Source organism: Takifugu rubripes, chromosome 14 (genome assembly GCF_901000725.2).
Source record: "Takifugu rubripes chromosome 14, fTakRub1.2, whole genome shotgun sequence".
Taxonomy (NCBI): domain Eukaryota; kingdom Metazoa; phylum Chordata; class Actinopteri; order Tetraodontiformes; family Tetraodontidae; genus Takifugu; species Takifugu rubripes.
The window spans coordinates 9,782,693-9,803,036 of NC_042298.1; the positions used below are offsets into that span (position 1 = coordinate 9,782,693).

General features: G+C 46.0%; 1 protein-coding gene across 9 annotated transcripts in view; it reads left to right on the plus strand.

The window, feature by feature from the left end:
• The window catches only part of LOC101076136 (teneurin-2), a 189,023-nt gene that overhangs the window by 71,113 nt on the left and 97,566 nt on the right, over nt 1-20,344 (plus strand). The window contains exon 1 of one of the 9 annotated variants that reach the window (XM_029847154.1): nt 10,951-11,689. The exons of the other annotated variants lie outside the window; for them this stretch is intronic. Within the exon in view, the coding sequence (XP_029703014.1) occupies nt 11,638-11,689 (52 nt within the window). The 5' untranslated portion in view covers nt 10,951-11,637. Of the gene's footprint in view, nt 1-10,950; nt 11,690-20,344 lie in introns of those variants that run through there. 9 annotated transcript variants of the gene reach the window in all.

Genomic DNA, 20,344 nt, shown 5'->3' on the forward strand with positions numbered 1-20,344 from the left:
ATCTGTCTCCGCTCTGTAGATTCACCTGATCTGTCAGCCTTTTGCCCTGCCGAGGTCTAGGTATGTTCTTTGTTTGTGCGTCTGCTAGAACCTCAATCACTGTTTTTGTTTGGTTTGATTTTGCCCGAGTCTGCGTAGGCATGCGCGCACTGCGGAGTCAAAGTGTTCCTTTTTGTCTCGGCTCTCTTCTCCACCGCTCTTCATCGCACATTTGTTGGATGTTCCCTAAACTTTTTAAACCCCACAATGCTCCTCCATGAAAAGGCCTCGTGGCCCTCTGAAGTCTGGAATTGTGACACTCTTTGTAGTCATGTCATATTTTGCTTTGTTCCCCCGATCTAATCGGGTTAGTCTGTGTGTATTTATATGAGCAGATGTACAAATGTGCCGTCAAGAGAAGACATAGAAACATGATTAGCATGTATAGGGCGGTTGCCACGGGTGAAGCGCGCTTTAAAGTGTCCTTGCACACAAAAATATTCACATACATGTGGATGAAATTACACAGACATCAGTTAACAATTTGCCTCAAGTGTTCTTGACTCACGATGTTAAGGACTCATCCAAAGACTGTTGGTGTGAAAGGTAGGAAAGGTAACGTGCCTACGCGCTCTGCCTCTCTTTCTCTATCAGCCCATGTAACATGACAGGCTGTGCGCAGCTATGCTCGCTGTAGCCCAGTGTCACAAAGCCAAGCCTCTGTGTAATGAGGCCGCTTACACAAATGCACGCACGCAAAGCCATGCGCACGCGCAGACACCAACACGCGCACTTTTTTTTTTTTTTTGCAGAGGCCATGTGTTGGGATGGTGATAGAGGGCTGGCAGTTGGCAGACAGACTGCAGACGCTGTTCTTTGACATCAAACGTTTCAGTTCAGAATCTCACTTTCATGCCTTCTCACTCTCCCGCTCGCGTGCACGCGCGGCAACACACGCGCACGCCTGTACCCGCAAACACAACAACGCTCATTTCCTCTGATCTCGCTGCCAAAACTGAAAGACTTTGAAGGTCTAACACAGCCGGGCGAGCACGTACACACCAGCGTATTCCCAAGCACTGAAAAGTGAATACAATTTCATCAGCCATTGTTGAAACGCGCTCTGTGAGATGCGCAAACACGTTTCCTGTGTGATTCGAAAATGATTCCAAATATTCCTTTCCACTTTTAAGACGCCGGTGAAGCATCGCGATCTTTCCTGCAAACAGATAACGCACGTACGCGCCTGCAATAGCCACACATGCAGAGTGCGTCCTACGCGCCGCTGGAGCGTTCGGCCGTGTCTACAGGCGGGGTCACATGATGTATTGAAAATAAAGCATCACGTGGGGATGTGATTGCGTTTAAAGCCTTAGTTAGAGCTGAATGCATACACCAAACAAGCATGGAAACTTTAAGGACTTCCACTGCTGTGATTCAGAAATCTTTTAAATACCCTTTTGTTATTTGCATTCGGAAATCATTTTACCACATGAAAGTGGAGGCTTATTAATGTGAACATGCCTCAGATCCAGATACAGTTGTTCTGATATAGAAGAATATGTATGCGAATCATTGCAATTAAAGACGGAGAACATTAAACTCTAAGTTGTCAAATGCAGATAAAAGGCAATCAGGGGTCTAATGAGCAGTATCTCACAGGCTGCTGGCAAGGTGTTTCTAACTAGCAATCACTCTCCATGAAGACTTTGATGGAGATTTTTTGCCAAAATGAAATGTCAAAATTGCAGTCTTTCCATTAAGAAGGACACGTTAGCATGCCGTAGATGTACTGCCAATTTACATACTGTTGTGCAATGATGGCACAGCTGTGCATTAATACTTCAGCCTTAAAGATTGTGTTTGCAGTGATGCTAATTTGCATGTTGGCAAATCCGCCAAACATCATTGTGGACACCCGAGACCTGAGACATGGAAAACATGTTTAATGAACTATTATCTGTTTTCCTAGGAAACAACTATTTCCTTTTTATGGCGCACAGGGCACGATGTGATAGACGAGAAGACGAGGACTATATAGCAAAGCAACTGCAGCACTGTGTGACTCAAATGAAGGTTTAGCAGATTATCTAATTAATTTGCTCGTCACCGTAGCTCAAACAACTTAAGGTACAGAAGATGCATTCATCTTACATGAAACTCCTCTACTTGGCCTTTTTCTGTCAAGATCATCTTAAAAATTCACTTCTTTGTTGGGTCATCATTGTAAACTTTGCTAATGGCTTCATTACCAAGAAAACAGCATAAAATAATTAAGAACATTGTGAATGTCTTGATGCAACCTTTGCTATGCTCCCCTGAATAATGTTGAGGTCTCTTTTACCCGTGATGGATGAATTGTTCCAGACAGTGATGGAGAGTGGACTCAAACAGACAAGATTGAGCGATATCACTTACAGTAGTTATGATTGATAAGATGAAAAGTGACCCATTGATTCATCCTGACCCGGCAGCCCTCGGCGGTGCGCTGACAGAGGTGAAATCGACTTCTCGAGGCTGTCGAAACTTCAGGGGAGCCTCGTGTGAACTAAATCTGGCCGTGAGGTAGTGATCAACCTGGCCCCTAACGCATGGCTGTTTACTGAGTCGTATGGTGAGACACGTGCGCCCATTATGTACACACACACACACACACACACCAGTCACCTTGATGGTCTGACTTAAGCTGCAGTATTGATTCAAACAGCAGCTTCTCTCTGGTTTGGAGGGAACGGGGGGGCACTCACGGAGTGCTTCATATTTGTTTGATGCTGTTTGCACACTTGTTTTCACCCAACTGGCATGTGCTGCAGCCGCCGCCGCCGCCGCCGCCGCCGCCGCCGCGCTCCTCTGGAGAAAGTTGTTCGGACCCTCTGCCCTTCAAATTCATTTAGAATTCATGACCCTGACAGCTGTTTGTTTTTCCTCTCTGGAGAGGGGAAGAAGGATGGAGGGATGGAGGGAGCGGTGGTTAATGAGCGAGGCAGCGATATATATCGGAGGACGGAACAAGGGGGCAAAAAAGGGAGGGGGGGTGCAGACAAAGTGGCAGAGGACTGATTCCGTTCCCGTCCCTGTGGCCTCAGAGCAGCTTGGCTTGTTGAGCATTTGAAACACATTGGACAATAAATGGCGTTATGAACAGCTCCCATAAAAAAAGAAAAAGAACCCTCATAGGCCACCAGTCTGAATGTGAATCTGCAACGCTGAAAGAATGCAAAGCAGGTCGGGCAGAAAGCTTAGAGGACATAAGGCTGCATGAGCGATCCCTCTGTGTAAATAGAGGTTTATTATAACAAGTCAAAGTTTATTGTATAAGTGCCTCACCTGGGATCAGCACAGCAAAATGTTTTGAAGCCTTTACAGCCACGGTGTGATGAGGGCCAAACCCTCTGGGACGGAGAGGGTTTTGTCTTTAGATATGAGCGGATGAGGGAAAAGGACACAGAGGAGGAAACGGGGGAAGGAGCAGAAAATACCAGCAGTAAGAGAGGAAGAGCGCAGGTGAACGGGGGAACAGAGCAAGAGATCTAGTGGACTAGTGATCAGATGAATGGAAAAGAGGTCCAGGGAGAGGTGCCATCCTATTTTTACACCTTTTCTTGGGGGAGTCCCTATTCTCTCGATCCATCCATCACAATGACAGGAACCCCTCGAACCTGCTTGTTTTTCCACCCCGTTTCCCTCTTGTTTTCTCCCTCGTTCTCTCTTTTCCCCCGCTCCACCGTTTTAATGTGCACAGCGAGGTTCCTAAAGAACTCTACCTTTGATTTTACCAAGTCCAAGGGCACCTGCTGTAAATGAATGAAGTGTCCATTTAGAGCCGCTCAAATAGGAATTGCTTACTGACTAACAATGACTATTTTAAGCATGTCCTCAGACAATAAGCCAGCTCTTTCTCTCCCCCTCTCTCTCTTTATCTCTCTCGCGCTCTCTTTCTCTCTCACAAATACACAGATGCACCAAGTTTACAGTGCTCCTTCGTCCAAGGCTGACTCTTTCCCTTCCAAGTTTTATGGTTTCTCTTGTATTGTCACAAGCAATTAATTTGGCTATAGCTTGTGTGTATTGATCTGCGTGGCACAGACTTTGTAATCCATTCAGGCCAGTAAAGAGGCTGCATTCGTGCCCGGGAAGAAGCCAGCAGAGTATCACCCTCCAACACACGTCCCATCAACCCTAATCGACACCCATGCAGAAACACCTGTTTGTCTTAACAGGGGTGCTACATGTAGACTGGAGTGGTTTTGTAGAGCACTTGTTCTGCCATAGTTGATCTCTTAAAGTGCCTTCTTAGAGCACGTCTCAGTCAATCATCAGTTCACTCATTCACTCACTCACTGGTGGCAGAGATGAGAGACGCCCGTTTGTATCCGTTCACCCACTGAAGAGTCAGGAGTGTTCTTGTTGCCGAACGTTGATGTTCACTTCTGTCGATATATTTTAACAGTTTTAAAGGATAGCCATAATCAAAATTTGGACCATTTGAGTGCTTTCTGCAGCCCAAACTCACAGTCAGCTATTCATTAGGTTATTAAATGTTAATAACGTCATTCTTTTCAGTATGTGTGCAGCAGCCTCGGTCCCTGTGAGTTGTCTGGACTCCTCCTATGTATTTGCATGTGATGCACCTGTTGTGTTTGTCTCCACCTCTAGCTGGTAAATCTTCCAATCAGTTTCCATCTGACACGTCTGCATTTTTACATCCACAAACTAAGTGATTGAACTGTTTTTGTGGCTTCACACACTCATGGACACAATTTTCCAGACAGGAACGATTCGCTGCGACATGCATCTTTTTCTCAATGTTTCCTTCAGCTTAGGGTTTCAGATTGGATGTTCAGGCTTCAGCGAAACTGAAACACACAATCTTTTGTTTGTGTTGTACTGTTTACCTAACCATGTCGGGTTTGTTGCCGTTCTGCTTGTGTGTGCGCTTCTGATTAAATTCCCCGTTGCGAAATTCATCGTCTTTATCGAGCAGAAAAGGGAACGTTACATGCAGAACAATTTTTGCTTGATCAATGTCTTCATGTCTATTTGTGAGTCTTTTGCCTGCTACATAGCAGGTCTTTATTCTAGCCGGCCCACCTCAGACCCACCATGTCGAGAGGTCATTTGTCTCCATGTTAGAGCTGTCCTGTCCCCTGCTTGTCCTCTTTGTCTTCTCATTGCATCTCATTATCATTCAGCTATCTGAACCGCGATGATGTGGTTGGCTGCTTCCTTCTATATTTGGTTTCCCATTTCATCTGCTTCATTCATCCAGCCTGCCTGACTGCAGCCATTTCTTATTGTTAGTCTGTGGCTTCTGTTGCATGTTTAGTATCTGGAAAAAGACCCCGCTGGGCCTTTGAGGAAAGTTTTAGTTCCCCTAGAGGGATGCAAAGACTGAGACGAAGAAGAAAAAAAAAACCATCACGGGCAAACGTTTTTTCAGAGCATTGACAAAGGCACAGTTTATGAGGCCTGTTTTTGAAAGTGTGAAATTATGGAAAATTGGAAGCAGTAATTATTTTTTTCCCAGATGTTTGCAGGAATTTCAGGCTCTTTGTCACCTACCTTTGACTTTGCTGAGTTAGAACAAATTAAAGGGGCATATGTCACAAATGCTTGGTTGCATGCTTGACCTTGCCCAAAAATATCTATTTTTAATTGTATAATTTTAGTCCATGCTTTCCTTGGTTTTCTTTGTTTATTTGTTCATGCTCAAAAGCACAGGGTGTTTTATTTTGAAATTTGACCTGTTTCGTCATACAATTTTCACAGGAACTTACTGTCTGGTGTGATCTTTTCGGCCCAAGAGACGTGGCTGTAAATTAGAAAGAGGTCAGAGCCACTTAGGGGGTGCTCCCAACACATGGTGCCGTGTTGTCTTGGAAACACAATGTTGAGCAGACAGTGATTATCTTTTGTTGCTGTGGCACCGCTGTAACATGCTAGTGTTTAGAGCCCTCCCCTTTGAAATTTTTAATATATTCTTCAATAGTCAACATAGTTGTAAGCTATCCTCAGGAATGTGTTGTTGTCACATTTGTACCTTCTCTGTCTATCTCATCCATCCTTCCATCCTTCCTTCCATCCCAAAAAGCTCACGATGAAATGCTTCTTCAGACAGAACAGTCGATTCATGCTGCAGACGTGAAGCAGGAGACAATGAAGAGATGCTCTGCCCTGCTCTGCTCTCCACTTTTATCTGCCTGAAAATCCCCTCTTTGGCACATGAAACATGGTCCGCGTGAGCGTTCACTCATCTCAAAACACAAACAAACGAGCTTGGAGGTGATGGTGTTTTTAGTCGTTCCACGTGTGCCAATATTTGCCAGAGGATGAGACAGAGTTCAAGTGATCACGAGAATGACAGCTTTTGGCGTCCCTCCTCCTGAAAAAATCCTGCCTCGATCCCACTGTTTGTTTCGCGCAGCAACCCTGTTGTTATATCCGTACAGAGTAAAGTCACATCATCTTCATTATAATACACCCGCGACTTCCCTTGCTTTCCCACTGTTGTTAAATTAAACAGTGTGAAAAGCCCCTGAAGTCACTTTTGGGGTGGAAAACATCTGCTAAATGGTCACATCTCACTCTCAAAACCATGGCTGCCCTGGGCTTTACCTGGCAAGTGTGTGTATGTGTGAGTCACTGTGTGTATTTAAGTTTTGTAGTGCAGAAAGCCTGGCTAACCCCCTCTGCACTTCCCAATGTCCTGTCTCTGAAGAGCTATGACCATTAAGCAGCTGTTCACTTCTAAATCCACTGAAAAAAAATGAGAGGGCTGCTTGAATGCAAATGAGCCGGTATGCACCAAAACTTGTCCTGGGGGACACACTCTTGGGTCAGAGACACAAAGAGGAAGGTACTGCACTGTTCGTGTGGCTGGCTCGTGCACACGACGTGTACACACAGTTGCGCAGGCTCATGTAGATTGAGGGTAGACCGATTATGCAGTGCAGGGATTCTCTTGAGGATCAAATGATCTTGCTGTAACTACATTTCTCTTGGTATCAGAAAGCGGAGGCCTCGGAGTCTGATACATCAGATTAAATGGACTCCAGGTACAGACTTGCTCTGTAAATACCTCTGTAGTCTCGAGCAAGTTGGCTGTGTTTCATATTCTCATTGTTTGATTTAGTTTGAGTCAAATCAAGCCGTTAGAATCCATGAGAGGCGGCTATAGGTATCTTTCAACACAGAGCAGCTATTTAAGTCTGTCAATGTCTTTTGTTTTCTGCCTTTCTTTCCTTCTTTTTTGTCACACACCAACCAAAGGCCTGATCGACCCATCTATAACAGTGTTGACAATATCGTTGGCTGAAAATGTCAACAAAGAAACAGCGACAAAGTGCTTGTAGTTTCAGATGAAGAGCATTATAGGAAATCAGGTCTTGCCAATGTTTGGGTCCGCAGTGCATTTTCTTTTTTTCTCTGTCTTTTTATGTTTTACCTTAAGTGGTGACTGCCATGGCCAGTCAGATAACAGACAGTCAACAAACGCACTTTTTGGGGGAATAAAAAACAAAACTGCAAAACCAATAGAGCCTCAGGCCAGTCAGTGATCAGACCCTCGATAAAAATACATACATGTATTGATACTGAGATGTCTGTGTGTGTGTGTGTGTGTGTGTGTGTGTGTGTGTGTGTGTGTGTGTGTGTGTGTGTGTGTGTGTGAACTCCTTGTATCCTATTCTAATAGGAGCTTAACCTTATTAATCACTTTAGTGTGCCGAGGGTGGCTCTGGTGACACTCACAGGCTCACTGACACAAGCGCAGTACTCGCTCAGGCAGAGGCTTGTCAATCTGTCATTAGTTAATAGCTCATTAGCACAAGGTGATTAATTACTGTGGCAGGGTGTGGGCCTGACAAGGATGCAGGGGGAGGAAAAGGACCACAGAGACGTTGAGAGCTTTCCATGACAGGAATATAGCGTGTTTCGCTACTATTGATTCTGGATTCGGGGCTGCAGGGGGCATCTGTCTGTGAAGGTGTGTGTGTGTTTGTGAGTGTGTGTGTGTGTTCTCTGCCGTTCTCCTGGAGGTGTTTTGCTAGGCTGTGTTTTTCCTCTGTCTCGTGGGGATCAGCTATAAAGGTTAACTAGTCTTTTCTTAAGCTTTCAGCCTCATGACAAATGACCGTGTTCAACCTGTGGGGGCACCTTACAGCACACCACCCCTCCCACCCAACCCCTCCCACCCCTCCCACCCCTCTCCCTTTTTCCTGTTTTTCCTTCTTACAACTTCATCCGCCCTTTCTTGGCGTACGGGTCAGGAGGCAGGTATGAAGGAATATGAGGCAAATGGATGCAAGTGGGAGGACAGCAGAAGAGAACAAAAAGTGTCAGCATAAAGAGAAATAGCAAAAAAAAAAAACATGGAATAACACAGTCGAGTGTGCAAATCTTCGTCTTGCAATTCAAATCGCCTAGTTAGAATTTCAGAAACACAGCTTGAAACTAAAAGTTTAATGATGAGATAAAGAAAAAAAGGAGAGAGATTGCACGAATCTGCATAATAGACCTAATAAGCAGAGGTCTCACTTCTCACACTAAGCACTTCTTCCTTCGTTTTGTCTGCAGCCTGCACTCTTACTCCATCCATTGTTCTTCCTTCTTTATAGCCTTCTTGCCTTGCGCTGCCCTCGCTGGAGGTGATGGGTCTGAATGGACTCTCCAGTGAATCTGGGAATCTGTGTAGCCTATATACGTCTAATGTATACGCTCATACAGATATGCCAGGCATAATGATACTGACTGGCATTGATAAATAGCATGTATGAGAAAATCTATAGCTTTGCGCTCACATATATGCATACATACATGTGTGTATGTGTGCAGTTGGCCCACGTGCATGTGTGCATGATGGAGTATTACAAGGTGTTGTCAAGAAAGCAATTTGTTTCTGTCCCAGATGTGTTTTTTTTTTTTATCATGACAAATTGACATGAACCTCATCTAGAAATCCAACATCTTCCCGTACGCTCACTCTGTTTCTACCTGGGCCACTCTTCCCATTTTAATATTATGAAGTCATAGCTGCACACCCACCCCCTCCCTCTTCTACCCACCCCTGGCTCCACCCTTTGCTGTAAAGTCGCCTCTGCGTCTGTGTATGTGCCAAGGGAGCTTATAGCCAACCCCCCACTCTCTCTCTTCCTCCCTGTTTGTGTGTCCGTCTATGTCTATCTACGGTTTGTGGTCAGATGCGTGTTCACGCTCGCGCATATCAGCCGGGTTTGAGCTGCGCACATGTCCATGACTCGTTGAGTATGATAGATGGCATCTGAGAATGTCACGAGATGTAGACGATGAGGAGGAGAGACAACGGTTCTCCAGAGTGGTGGCTCTGGGGTTGGCCTTTACCACTCGTCTTCTCCTCCACCACACAGCCGAGGCGCACACCTGTCTCTCCGAATAGCAGTCCACATTTTCACTTCAGCACACGTCTTGCTTTTTATTTCTGTATCAGCGTTCTGTTTCTACCACAGCTTCCAGTAACCTTCACTCTCCTCGCACTTTTCATGCTGCGTAAGAAGAGACGAGAGAAGGCTAACATAATAAACAAAGGCCATTTCTCCATTAAGTTGTTTGAGTATCATTCGTCATAGTCACGCTGAGTTATCCTTAAAAGCGCACTGAGATGTGAACAGCTTTGCTGATTCAGGGCTGCCGAAACTCCTGATGTTCCCTAAGCTGCTTAAGTAATGTGTCAACAGCTTATCAAACGTGGCCAGTATTGACTTTGCTATTATTATGTCGACGAGATGATGAGCGGCAGATGACCTCGTGGTTTAACAGGTGAAAGGATGACTGCCCTCTGCTGGGCTTTTCCAGGACCTTCACTCACTCACTCGGTAGTAGAGGTCACAGATATACAGGTAGTCATTGTACTTGTTGTTGTGCCTCATTTGGTATTTTGTTAGTATTATTTGCCCCAACTCTGCCTTCCTTCGCAAGCATTAGTTTTATTTCCTGATGGTGGTCCAAATTTAGTATTAACCCCCCCCCCCCCCCCCCCCCACTTCCCTACTACACTCCACAATGGTGAGATTTAATCCAGCCAGATATGGCAGAAAAGGAAAAGGAGGATCCGCCTTTAGTGCAGGTTGATAAATGAGAATGCTAAAAAAGAACATTGGAAGGTTTGGTTTCCGGAGTAAATAGTGATTATCCTGGATCTGGGATGTTTGACCTCGCCATAAATTACCTGCAGTAATTGCGTGTGGTAATATGAGTCCACTTTAGGCTTAAGTGGAAATTTTAGCACTCTCCTTAACATTCCATGCGCTGACACCGAATGGCAGCAGAAGCATTTGAAAACAGCCAACCAAACTGACTGGAAATATACCGTATTTAATATGCCTTTTGAAATTCAGAATAGAGTCAAAACCTTGAATAATTGATGGAGTTCATAAGTTTTCCCTTCACTTCCCTTCACCTTTTATCAGGATCTCAGCATCAAAAGTGTTGATTTGTTCAATTAGGGAAACGTGGTGACTCTCTCCGACATTGCTCCGTCCCTTTACTCTGTACAGGCGAGTTCAGGCGTGTAAAATCTGACATGTGTGGTGACATCACGCTTCCTTCCTTCCATCTCCCCTCCTCACCTCTCCCCATGCGTTCTGTCATCATTCCAACTGTGTATCTCTTTTTTCCTCCCAGGTCTGTTCTCTCTCTCCCCTTTTGACTGTGATGCCATTCTTTTTTATGGCGCGCAGGTGATTCTGTCCCCCTGTCGCGCCCCGACACTCAGGGATCTCTTGCTTCTCGCCTGCCCTTGTTGCCAACCCTCCCACTATCTCCTACTAAGCTGCTGCTTCTTACCCCTACCTCCATCCCTGTTGTGTTCTCTCCCTTTGGGCTCATTCCTTAGCTCCCAGCATCCCCACCCCCCCCCACCCTCGGTGATGCTCTGAGAGGGAGGAGAGAAAGCGAGAGAGCGTGTGTGAGCGAGTCCGTGCGAGTGTGTGTTTAGTCTGCTCTCAGTCTCAGCTGTGTGCAGATGGAGGATGGAGCAGCGGCCACATCTCTCCTGCTCTTCTGCTCTGCTTGCCACTGGCTGAAAGGCACTCTTTTTCACCCTCGGCGTCTTAACACCCATCCCTCCCTCCAATGCCACAGCTTGCCTTGACCTGTGACGGATTCAGCAGAAACCACAACGGACTGGAAACAAGGGAAAGAAAAAAAACCTGCATTCTCTTGAAAGAAGGAGCGTAGCCGCGCGGGGACCTTGCGCTCATCCTTTCTCCCTCCGGTGTTTTAGTGTGTGGCATTCACCTCCGCAGAGCGAAACAGCTACACGTGTGCGAGTGCGTCGGGCCACTGTGCGTCTCCCATTCCTCCTCCCCCCACTCTGTTTCCCTATCCATCTCTCTTCCTTCACGGAGCACCAGCACTCAGCCAGCAGGCTGCTCTTCAAAGAACTTGCCTGCAACCAGGCACAGAGAGGAGAGGAGCGGGAAACAAAGAGTGAAGAAGAGCGCTGGCAAAAGGCGTGACAGAGAAGAGAGGTGGCAAAGACTTTGTCAGAGGGGAGACGAAAAAGAGGGCAAAAAGATTGAGAATCAAGAAAAGAGGAGCTTGAAGGGAGTGGAGAGGAGTGGAGTGTGGAGGCGAGGAGATAAGGGTAGAGGGTTAACCACAGGCAGAGACAAGTACGGAGCGATGCATCACTCGGGCAACACAGGAAGAAACAAGACCCTCTCCCATGAGACAGGTAAGAGACCCTCGGATGCTTCTTTGTCCCCACGCAGCCATATGGCATCGTGCTGTCCTCCCTCCAGACAACAGGAGTGATGGAGCACCGCTGTAATTCGAGTGTACACCGAAGGACACACTCAGAAAGACCGTCTTCAATTATTTCTCGTGTTTTTCCACCCGTGCCTTTCAGCACACGTCCGCAGCGCCGGGGATCAAACGGCATAGATCTGAATAGAACTTAGCTTTGATGTGCGCTTGAAGTTAAGATCGGCATCTATGGATGTCAGTATGTGCCGCCCGTGCACGGCCGCGAACAAGCCTGTTTGTCCATTGGTCATTGATTTCAAATTGGTGTGTGAAAGTGTGTGTGTGTGTGTGTATGTGTGTGTGTGTGTGCCCCTGTGTGTCTGCCCCCAGCCTTCTGGTGAGCACATTCCAGCTGATGGTAATTACAGTGAGTGACAGGTAGCTGATGGCGAGAAATGGCACGAGTTACCCCCCCTCCCCGTTCCTTTTCAATCCATAATTTATTCATGTGAGTCGTCCCTCAATATTTACAAGGTTATTTCTAGGGATTTGCCTTTCTAATTTAATGCTGATTAATTGATTGAACAGTAAGATGTGATGCGGAGTTAATTTAGAAATCAAATGGTGATTTGTTCTGAAACCGGCGAGTGAATGTGCGAAGCAGTGGGGGGGGGTGATCCGACAAAAGAGTTTGGCTGTAGGGAACAGGTGAAACGTGTCTACACTATACTCTGTGTGTGTGTGTGTGTGTGTCTGTGTGTGTGTGTGTGTGTGTGTGTGTGTGTGTGTGCGTGCGTGTGTGTGTGTGTAATATAATAATTGTTTGATTGCCTTGTGGGTGTGAGGGGATTGCTAGCACTCATCAAGCTAATCAAACAGTTCCCACAGACAATAACAACATGTCACACTCTTCTCTGACACAATTTCCAAGCTGAAAAGCTATCATAAAGATAGGGTATTACCCCCCCCCCAATGAATACATAATTAAAGGCAACCTTGTCTGAGGAGATGACTTTTTTTTTTTTTTACATAGATCATGTACTTGCACACGCTCCCTGAACCACCCACGTACATGCACACACACAAAGACACACGCTGCACAGATCCGGCCCAGCAGTGGATAAATGTGTTTTTCTGATTGCCGCCACAGACGGGACGTGATTGGCATGGCAGACCAGGGAATTAGCCATGGTTTCCATGGTGACTAATTAGGTAGGTCCTGACTGCTATAGGTTTATAAAGACAGATGACTGATCGCGGTTCACTTCTTGCTTCGTGGGCCCGGGTGGTCTCGTTGGCCAGCGGGACCCCCCCTGTCGTTTGAGACGGACTGACCCTCCGCAGGCCACCTCAAGCGTGTTCAGCTGTCACTAAATGTGCAAATATGAAATGAAATTAAATTTCCTCCCCAGCCAGAACACCCATTTTGCGTCTAATTTGCATGATACCCTCGCTGTGGTTTAGGAAGCGCGCACCTCGGTGAACGCGCACGCTGACTGTAATTTTCATTTTGGCTTTCATGGATTGACAAGATTGATGGAAGGTTGGCATTTCCACACGATAGCGGCAGCCCCACTCCCCGATCTCGGGCGTGGGTTAAAGCCGGGCCAGGAGAGGGCACGTTAAAGAGGAGACACCCGTTTTTGTCAGACAATAAACATGTCAGACAGGTAAACACGCTCACGCTGATGATGCAGCTATAGGGCATGGGCGAGTGAAATAGGTGTGACTGGGTCCATCTGTGAAGGAGAAACAGTGAGAGAGCTCCATCTGTGGACACCTGCCCTGCCTCCAGGCAACCGTCTCTTTTCTCTCAACTGCCAACAAGATGTGTGTGGTTGCAGAGCACCGGTGTCTGCGTGGTCTCTCGAATGTCTGCCCCTTTGTTCTGGATGATTTCAGAGCGAGTCGGGCTCATTTGAGGCCTTTGCTTTCACAACAGGCAACGTCACTCTCGTTGAACTCGTACTTTCAAAAGCACTCGTTTTTTTTAATTTTTCAAACGCACGGATTTAATTATTGGAACTGAAAAATGTGGCAACCCAGTTTGGTCATAGGTGACTGCCCAGACTTTTGTAAAGGTGATATTATCGAGTGCACAATGTCTATCTTTTTTGCATCAGTACTAATTGATATACTAATTATTATGCTGACTGGGAAATATAGGGATAAACCTCAGAAAAGGGTCAGCCCTCCCCTTTATTTCTCTCTTGTTCTCCCTCTCTCTCTCTCTTTCTCTCTTCCTCTCTTCCTTAGTCAGGCACCAGCTCCACCTAATGGCCTCTACAGGTACTGAGGCCCACCCCTGCATCCACTGCTCTCTCCCTCTCTCAGAGACAAACACACACACACACATGCGCGCAAAAACTTTCAATGACAGACTTTAGTTTGATACCATTTAACTGAGTTAAACAATGTATTTGGAAAGTCACTATTGCAATGATATTTCATTCATTCATAACGTGTTTATTTGGACCAGACAGTTCATTGAAATTTGACCAGGAGATACAGATTCAGCCTGGGTATAAAGGATAGCAGAACAAGGAGTACTGATTGGAAAAGGCTCAGAGCAAAGAAAAAACATCAGACAGCAAAGAAGACATGTGTGTCACGGCTAAACAAATAAGCATGTGTGGGAACAGATGGTAATAAAGTTCTCTGTTATAAGACCAGTGGCTTATACACACACAGGGACGCTCCGTGACACACACAGGCCCACACAGACCCACACATTCCCAGCTTGATTATGTGGAGTCTTTGGCCGTGAGTCATTAAGACTCCGTCTCAGTGAAGCTGACTCAAAACTGAGCAACGATGGTCATCTACAAAGGACGGTCACTCGCAGCCACGTCTCCTTCACTGCTCCCTCTCTTTACTCCGTCCATCTGTCTCTGTCTGCTTCCTCCTTTGTTTCAACCTATTTCAGCGTCCCTACCCACTCTTCTGTTCTGTCCACTTCCCTGGTTATTTCCCACCTCTTTCACAAAAATGAGCCTTTCTCCTTTTCAATCCAATCTTTAAGCCAAAACTCTGTTTGTGTGTGTGTGTGTGTGTGTCTGTGTGTGTGTGTGTGTGTGTGTGTATGTGTGTGGATAACTGAGGGCAATATGTCCTCAATCTCAGTGTAAGCATTTGTTTCCCTCTGCCAGTAGAGATAGATTATGTATTTCTCTCCTTTTTCTGCGCGGTGCTTTTCTCTCTCGCACGCACACACACACACACACACACACACAAATGCTTTTGTCCTCCCCACTCAAGGTCAGTTGGAAGATTGCTTTCAGCCCCCTGTGTCCTTCCCTGACACCCTGTGCTTTATTCTACATAGCACCATCTCCCCCTGTGCATTTTCGCCATCACATGTATGGATTCGTAGTTTTGCAGGATTAGATGAAAAACAAAATTGGGTCAGGATTATCACTCTAATTCAAAGCGGCGCGGCCACAGTACTCTGCCATATTATTTAAAAAGACGGAGCGGGAAATTTCCTGTCATTAACTTTAATTGAGATGAATCAAAACTGCACAAATAAATGCGCAGCTCCAACTGAAAAGCCACTGGTGCTTCAAAATTGATTAATTAATAGTTTGTGGATTTCTCTGATTACAAAACGGTGAAGATGACCTTTAAATTGCTGCGCGTGAAGCGTTGGTTGTGTGTGCTGTTGGGATCAGTGTGACTGGTGTGAAGGAGAGCACAGGATGATGCCAATCCTTTCTGTTGCGTTTTGCCTAACTCTCACTCGCAGCGACGGTTCAGCATTAGATTTTCTGACAGCGGGCTTCGGGGGTTTGCATTAGCGTCGTGTGATCTCTCATCTGCAGCTCTCTGGAAGATTTTATAAAAATTACCTCAAACTCAAGACGGAAGGTTGCTCCTTTTACAGTACTTATGTCTTGAGACTGTCATGGATTTTGCACGTCAGTAATACAGCGTGGCCCCTCTTGGGTGGAGGCATTTGTAGGGTTGCATACAGTGTTGGGGGAAGGGGGGGGGGGGGAGTGAAATCAACATCACAGCTTAAATCAGTTTTTAAAGACAAGCAAATGGAAAATAACACTAAATCATTTAGATCGCGGAGGGCTGTTTTTTTATTTTAAAGAGCTTCAGAATGCTTCACACTGAAAAGATCAGATTTTATGGGTGCATTTAATTGAATAAATATTTAATATAGTTATTGATTTATTTGAAAGCGCGTGCCTGCCTGCCTCCCTGCCTGTCCGCCTGCCTGCCTGCGTGCGTTAAAGTGTGTGGCTGTTTGTGGGGACGGTTGGAGGTATTAATTTACACAGCGGTGATTTGGGTGAGTAAAGGGCTGGCAAGCTAACCGGTGCTCTCAGCATGCTTTTTGCATCTCTTTCTGTGTGTTGGTGGTGGTGGAGGTGGTGGTGGGGAGTTCTGATCAGTGGGCTGGCTGGTTTTATGCTTCACTAGTCTGGCTGCTCATTCATGTGTATCATCTGCATGTGGCGCTGCCATGTGTGTCACCTATACCCCAGCACGTCACATGCCACTTATATCTCTAACCAGCCTTGCATCCACACCTGACACTGCCTGGTCATTGTCTTCTTATCACCCGCTTTTTCCGTTTCTTCCGAAAAAAAAAGAAAACCAAGGAGAGAAATTTAAGTTGGGGGGGAAAAAAAGTAATCACGCGCTTACGCCGTATCTAATTTGCAGCCCTTTTCTTACTTCGCTCTGCCAATTAATCAAGGAGAGGATTTTGCATCCTTGTTCATCATCTTCATTCATCTCTTAATTTTCCCAAAGCACGAAACCATCATGTCTTCAATCAGGGCAGCTGTTTTCGGTTGCAGCATTATTCCATTTGTTTCTGGTATGACTGCAATCAGTGATCGATCCGTGCCAAATCAAACTGCATGACAGACGAGCGTGGCGCCTGTACAAACGCACCCATGTGACAAACCGATCTCAGCATCCCTGCCCCAAAGGTGGTGCCACGGAGTCAGCACCATTCATCTGCATGGCCTCATTATACCTTCCGGGTAACAGCGGCGGTGAATTATTGGCTCATAATGCTGATGTTTGTAAAATCAAAACCTTACTCGCCCCCCTCTGTTCTATGCTTCACCTTATCTCATATACCTATTTCTCTGCTATCTCTGCTCCTCTGCCTTGCTGCTGCCTTGTGTCCACATTTCCTCCTCCACAGCACCTTCCTTCATCTTTAATATCCTCCTCCCCAAAACACAGACTCCAGCTTCTTGAACTCTTCACCCCTTTTCCTTTGTTCTCTCTCCTGCAGCTCCTCCTCTCATCTCCTGGATACTTCCCTTACCTCTGTGTTATTAACATAAAAAAGCAGGAGAGACTACCTCTCCCTCCAGCGCCACACTGTGAGTCACTGCAGCCCGCCAGCGACTCTCCCTCCTTGGCTGTCACATCGCGACAGATGTGAAATTATAAGGGATGGGGGTGATGGCAGCGGCACCCGCCTTCCCGAGTTTGCGTTTGACAGTTTCAAAGAGTGACGCCTCTGCTGGTGAAAGTTATGTAGTGCACCCTCCTTCATCTGGAGAGGAAAAAAATGGGTCAGTACCTTCACAAGCAGAGAAAGGAAGATGTTGTTTGCTAAGCAATAGAGGAAATATGTTTTGTGGGTAGAATTACTGTCCTTGTGCTCGTCTCTCTCTGGCTTTGTTATGTCAACTAAAATATATCAAAGGTCTGATTAGAAGCAGAGGTGCCCTCGCACTCAAGGTGAGGCCACCTTCTGTGGCCAAAGGCTCGTATGGAAAGACTGTAAAAATGCTGTAAATTGTACATCGACAAACTGCAGTTTCACAGAAGATTCGTAGAGCAACATGATGGGAACAAAACTGTAAAAAGATTTCAGATATCGTCCTTTGAGCGAAACATTTCTTATTGTTTATCGCATTCCTGCATCCTGCCACCAGAGGGCAATCGGAACATCTCGCCAAGCTCTCATGGCATCGTACGACAATGGAAATAGAAATAGGCAAATGAAAGAATAGATGAGTATTGTGATGCAGCCCAGGACTCAACGAAAGCCACTGTGTGATGATATTAGTTAAAATTCAAATATGTCTACGTGTCAGAAGGTGCTGGTAAAGTCTGACAACCACTATAGAAGGCAGTGTTTGTATTACCTGCTGCCACATTCAGACATATGCAGAATATAGATTCCCTGTAACCTCATAGCAGACCTGAGGCAGACGGTAACACATTTTCTGGCTAGTTTTACTGAGGTGTCTCCTCAGGAAGCATATTAGCTGTCCATCAGTCTGTGGCGTGGTTGCCAAGTTCATCTAAATTGGTCTGTCACTTTTACCCCAATTAACTCGGTGTAGAGGCTCCTTTCCGCAAATAGGTGATGAAATGGAAAATCAAATTTAGGTCACAGAGTATTTACAGCCCAGTGGGAGCTTCCATAGTGCAGAGACTTCAGTCTGACCTGCAGACTCTGTAGGGAACTATAAAGGTCAGTGTAATTGTGCTGTTTCTGTCATTTTCTGGTACTGTAATTTAATATTTAAGAAAGGATCTACATTTATCTACTTCCAGCCAAGATCTCTTGACTCAACACCAATTTAAACAAATAAAACAGACACGGGTCATCTCGCTGGTGTTGTCGCTAAAGTGCGTCTTTGTGAAACAGGACACGCTGACCTTGCCAAAGAGATGATGACAAAGTGAAACTTGGCCTCTATTTTAGCATGTGTGTGTGTGAGATGTGCTCCTAATGACCAGTTCTTGCAGAGGCCATCAGGGGAGATGGGCCGTGCAACGGGGCAGAGGGGACGGGGAAATGATTCCATCGATCATTCCTGATCACCTAAACAATGTCGCACAGCTCGTTCATCTTTCTCTTTGTCTTCTGTATTGACACACATTGTGACTCCGTGTGCCTTAATGTGTATAGGTGTGTGTGTGTGTGTGTGTGTGTGATGCTGCCATGATGGCGCTGGCCCTGTGCCAGATCTTGCACAGTTCCATTAGCATTGTGAGGTCTGCCATAGATTGCTATTGATTAGCCATAGCTTCCATTCAAAGGCTTTGGATCACATACGGATGGAGGCGGGGGGTAGACTAGGATGCAGAGTGTGTAAAATCAGCATTAGATATAATGTGACATCTTCCATCCATTTTAAATTCATTAAGCTATAACTCAGTGACACCCGCGTCATGGAGATGGTTGATTTCACCCATGATTGGTTATTGAAGTGGGTTGTTGGGCATGACGGGGACTTGAGGACGCCAAGCTTGTCGAGTGCTCAGCTTTGGATTTTAAACAAATCAATGGCAAGTGACTGGACCCCGGAGCCGCTCGCTAATGAGAAGCACTTCTGAGAGCTCCCCAAACACCTCCCCAGTCTCCAGTCCTCCCGTCTGTTTCTCGCCCCACAGCTCCATCTCCATCCCTCTGCCACCATATTTCATTTTCACAGTATCTCTCACCCTTTGCCCTACACCCACCACACACACGCATGTGCACGCACACATATGTGTGTGCCTCTCAGTTGCTTTCCTTGTGTCTCTTGTCGCATCACAGTCCATATAGCCACGGCGTGTTCCGTTTTCAAGATCTGGGCAGGAGACAATATGCACGATGTTCACTGCAATGAGGAAAATAAACACAGATGTAGAATATTATAGATCTCAATGAAAATGTACTTCAGGTATGTGATGCTGGATCTGTAATGTGTTTGTCATGTATGAACGCATATGCATACTGTGTGTGTGTGTGTGTGTGTGTATTTGCGTATGTGAAACCAGTTTGGGGATTAAGGATGTAATGCAGGATTATCCAGCAGGTAGACTTCCCACGTCTTCCTTTGCTGGGAAGTAAAGAGGATAGAGGAGCAAGAGATAGATAAATGGACAGAGGTGAGGCATAAAGTGAGAGTTAAATGCAGAGTCGATAGCAACGATGGGTTAGCAGCACAATTATCATTTTACAATAAAGACGGGGAAAAAAACAACCACCTGTGGGATTATTGAAAGAACGTGGAACATAAACTGGAATAAAAAGGCCATTTCTGAGTTGGCCTCGTCAAAACAGGGCAGGAACTGCGCGACGATTCACTAATATTCATTTGCACTTTGCGGAACCACAAACAAACTTATCTCCGAATGATCTAAGAGCACTAACAGTGTCACAGAGTCAGCAGCAGCGTGGAGGTATTCAATGTGTTGTGCAAATTGATTTCACTCTCCGAGAACTCAGTGATTTGTATAGGGAGGGAAAGGAGAAGGAGAATGGAAATGTACAGATACCTGGAGAGGGAGTGGCGCCGATGTCCCACTTACGGCAAAGAAAACGAGAGACATTTTACCTTCTGATATTTAGTAATGGAGCAAATCGCTCCCCCATCTTCTGTGTTTGTTCATTGTTTGGGAAATTGGCTTCCTCCTCGTTTTCTATGCGGCATGCTTTGTGTTGTTACCCCCCTCGCTCTCTCATATATCACGGGACTTCAGTTGCCGCGGTTGCACTGTTCAACGCGGGTTTGTGTTTAAAAGTCGCGTGCGGCTTCAAGGTCCCCACCACGTTTGCTCGCAAATGTTAAATAAAACATACCGTGAGCCAAGCCAATGGTGACGCACGCTGATGATCTCACAAATGTACACACAAGTGCCATCTTGAGGATGGGGGGGGGGGGGG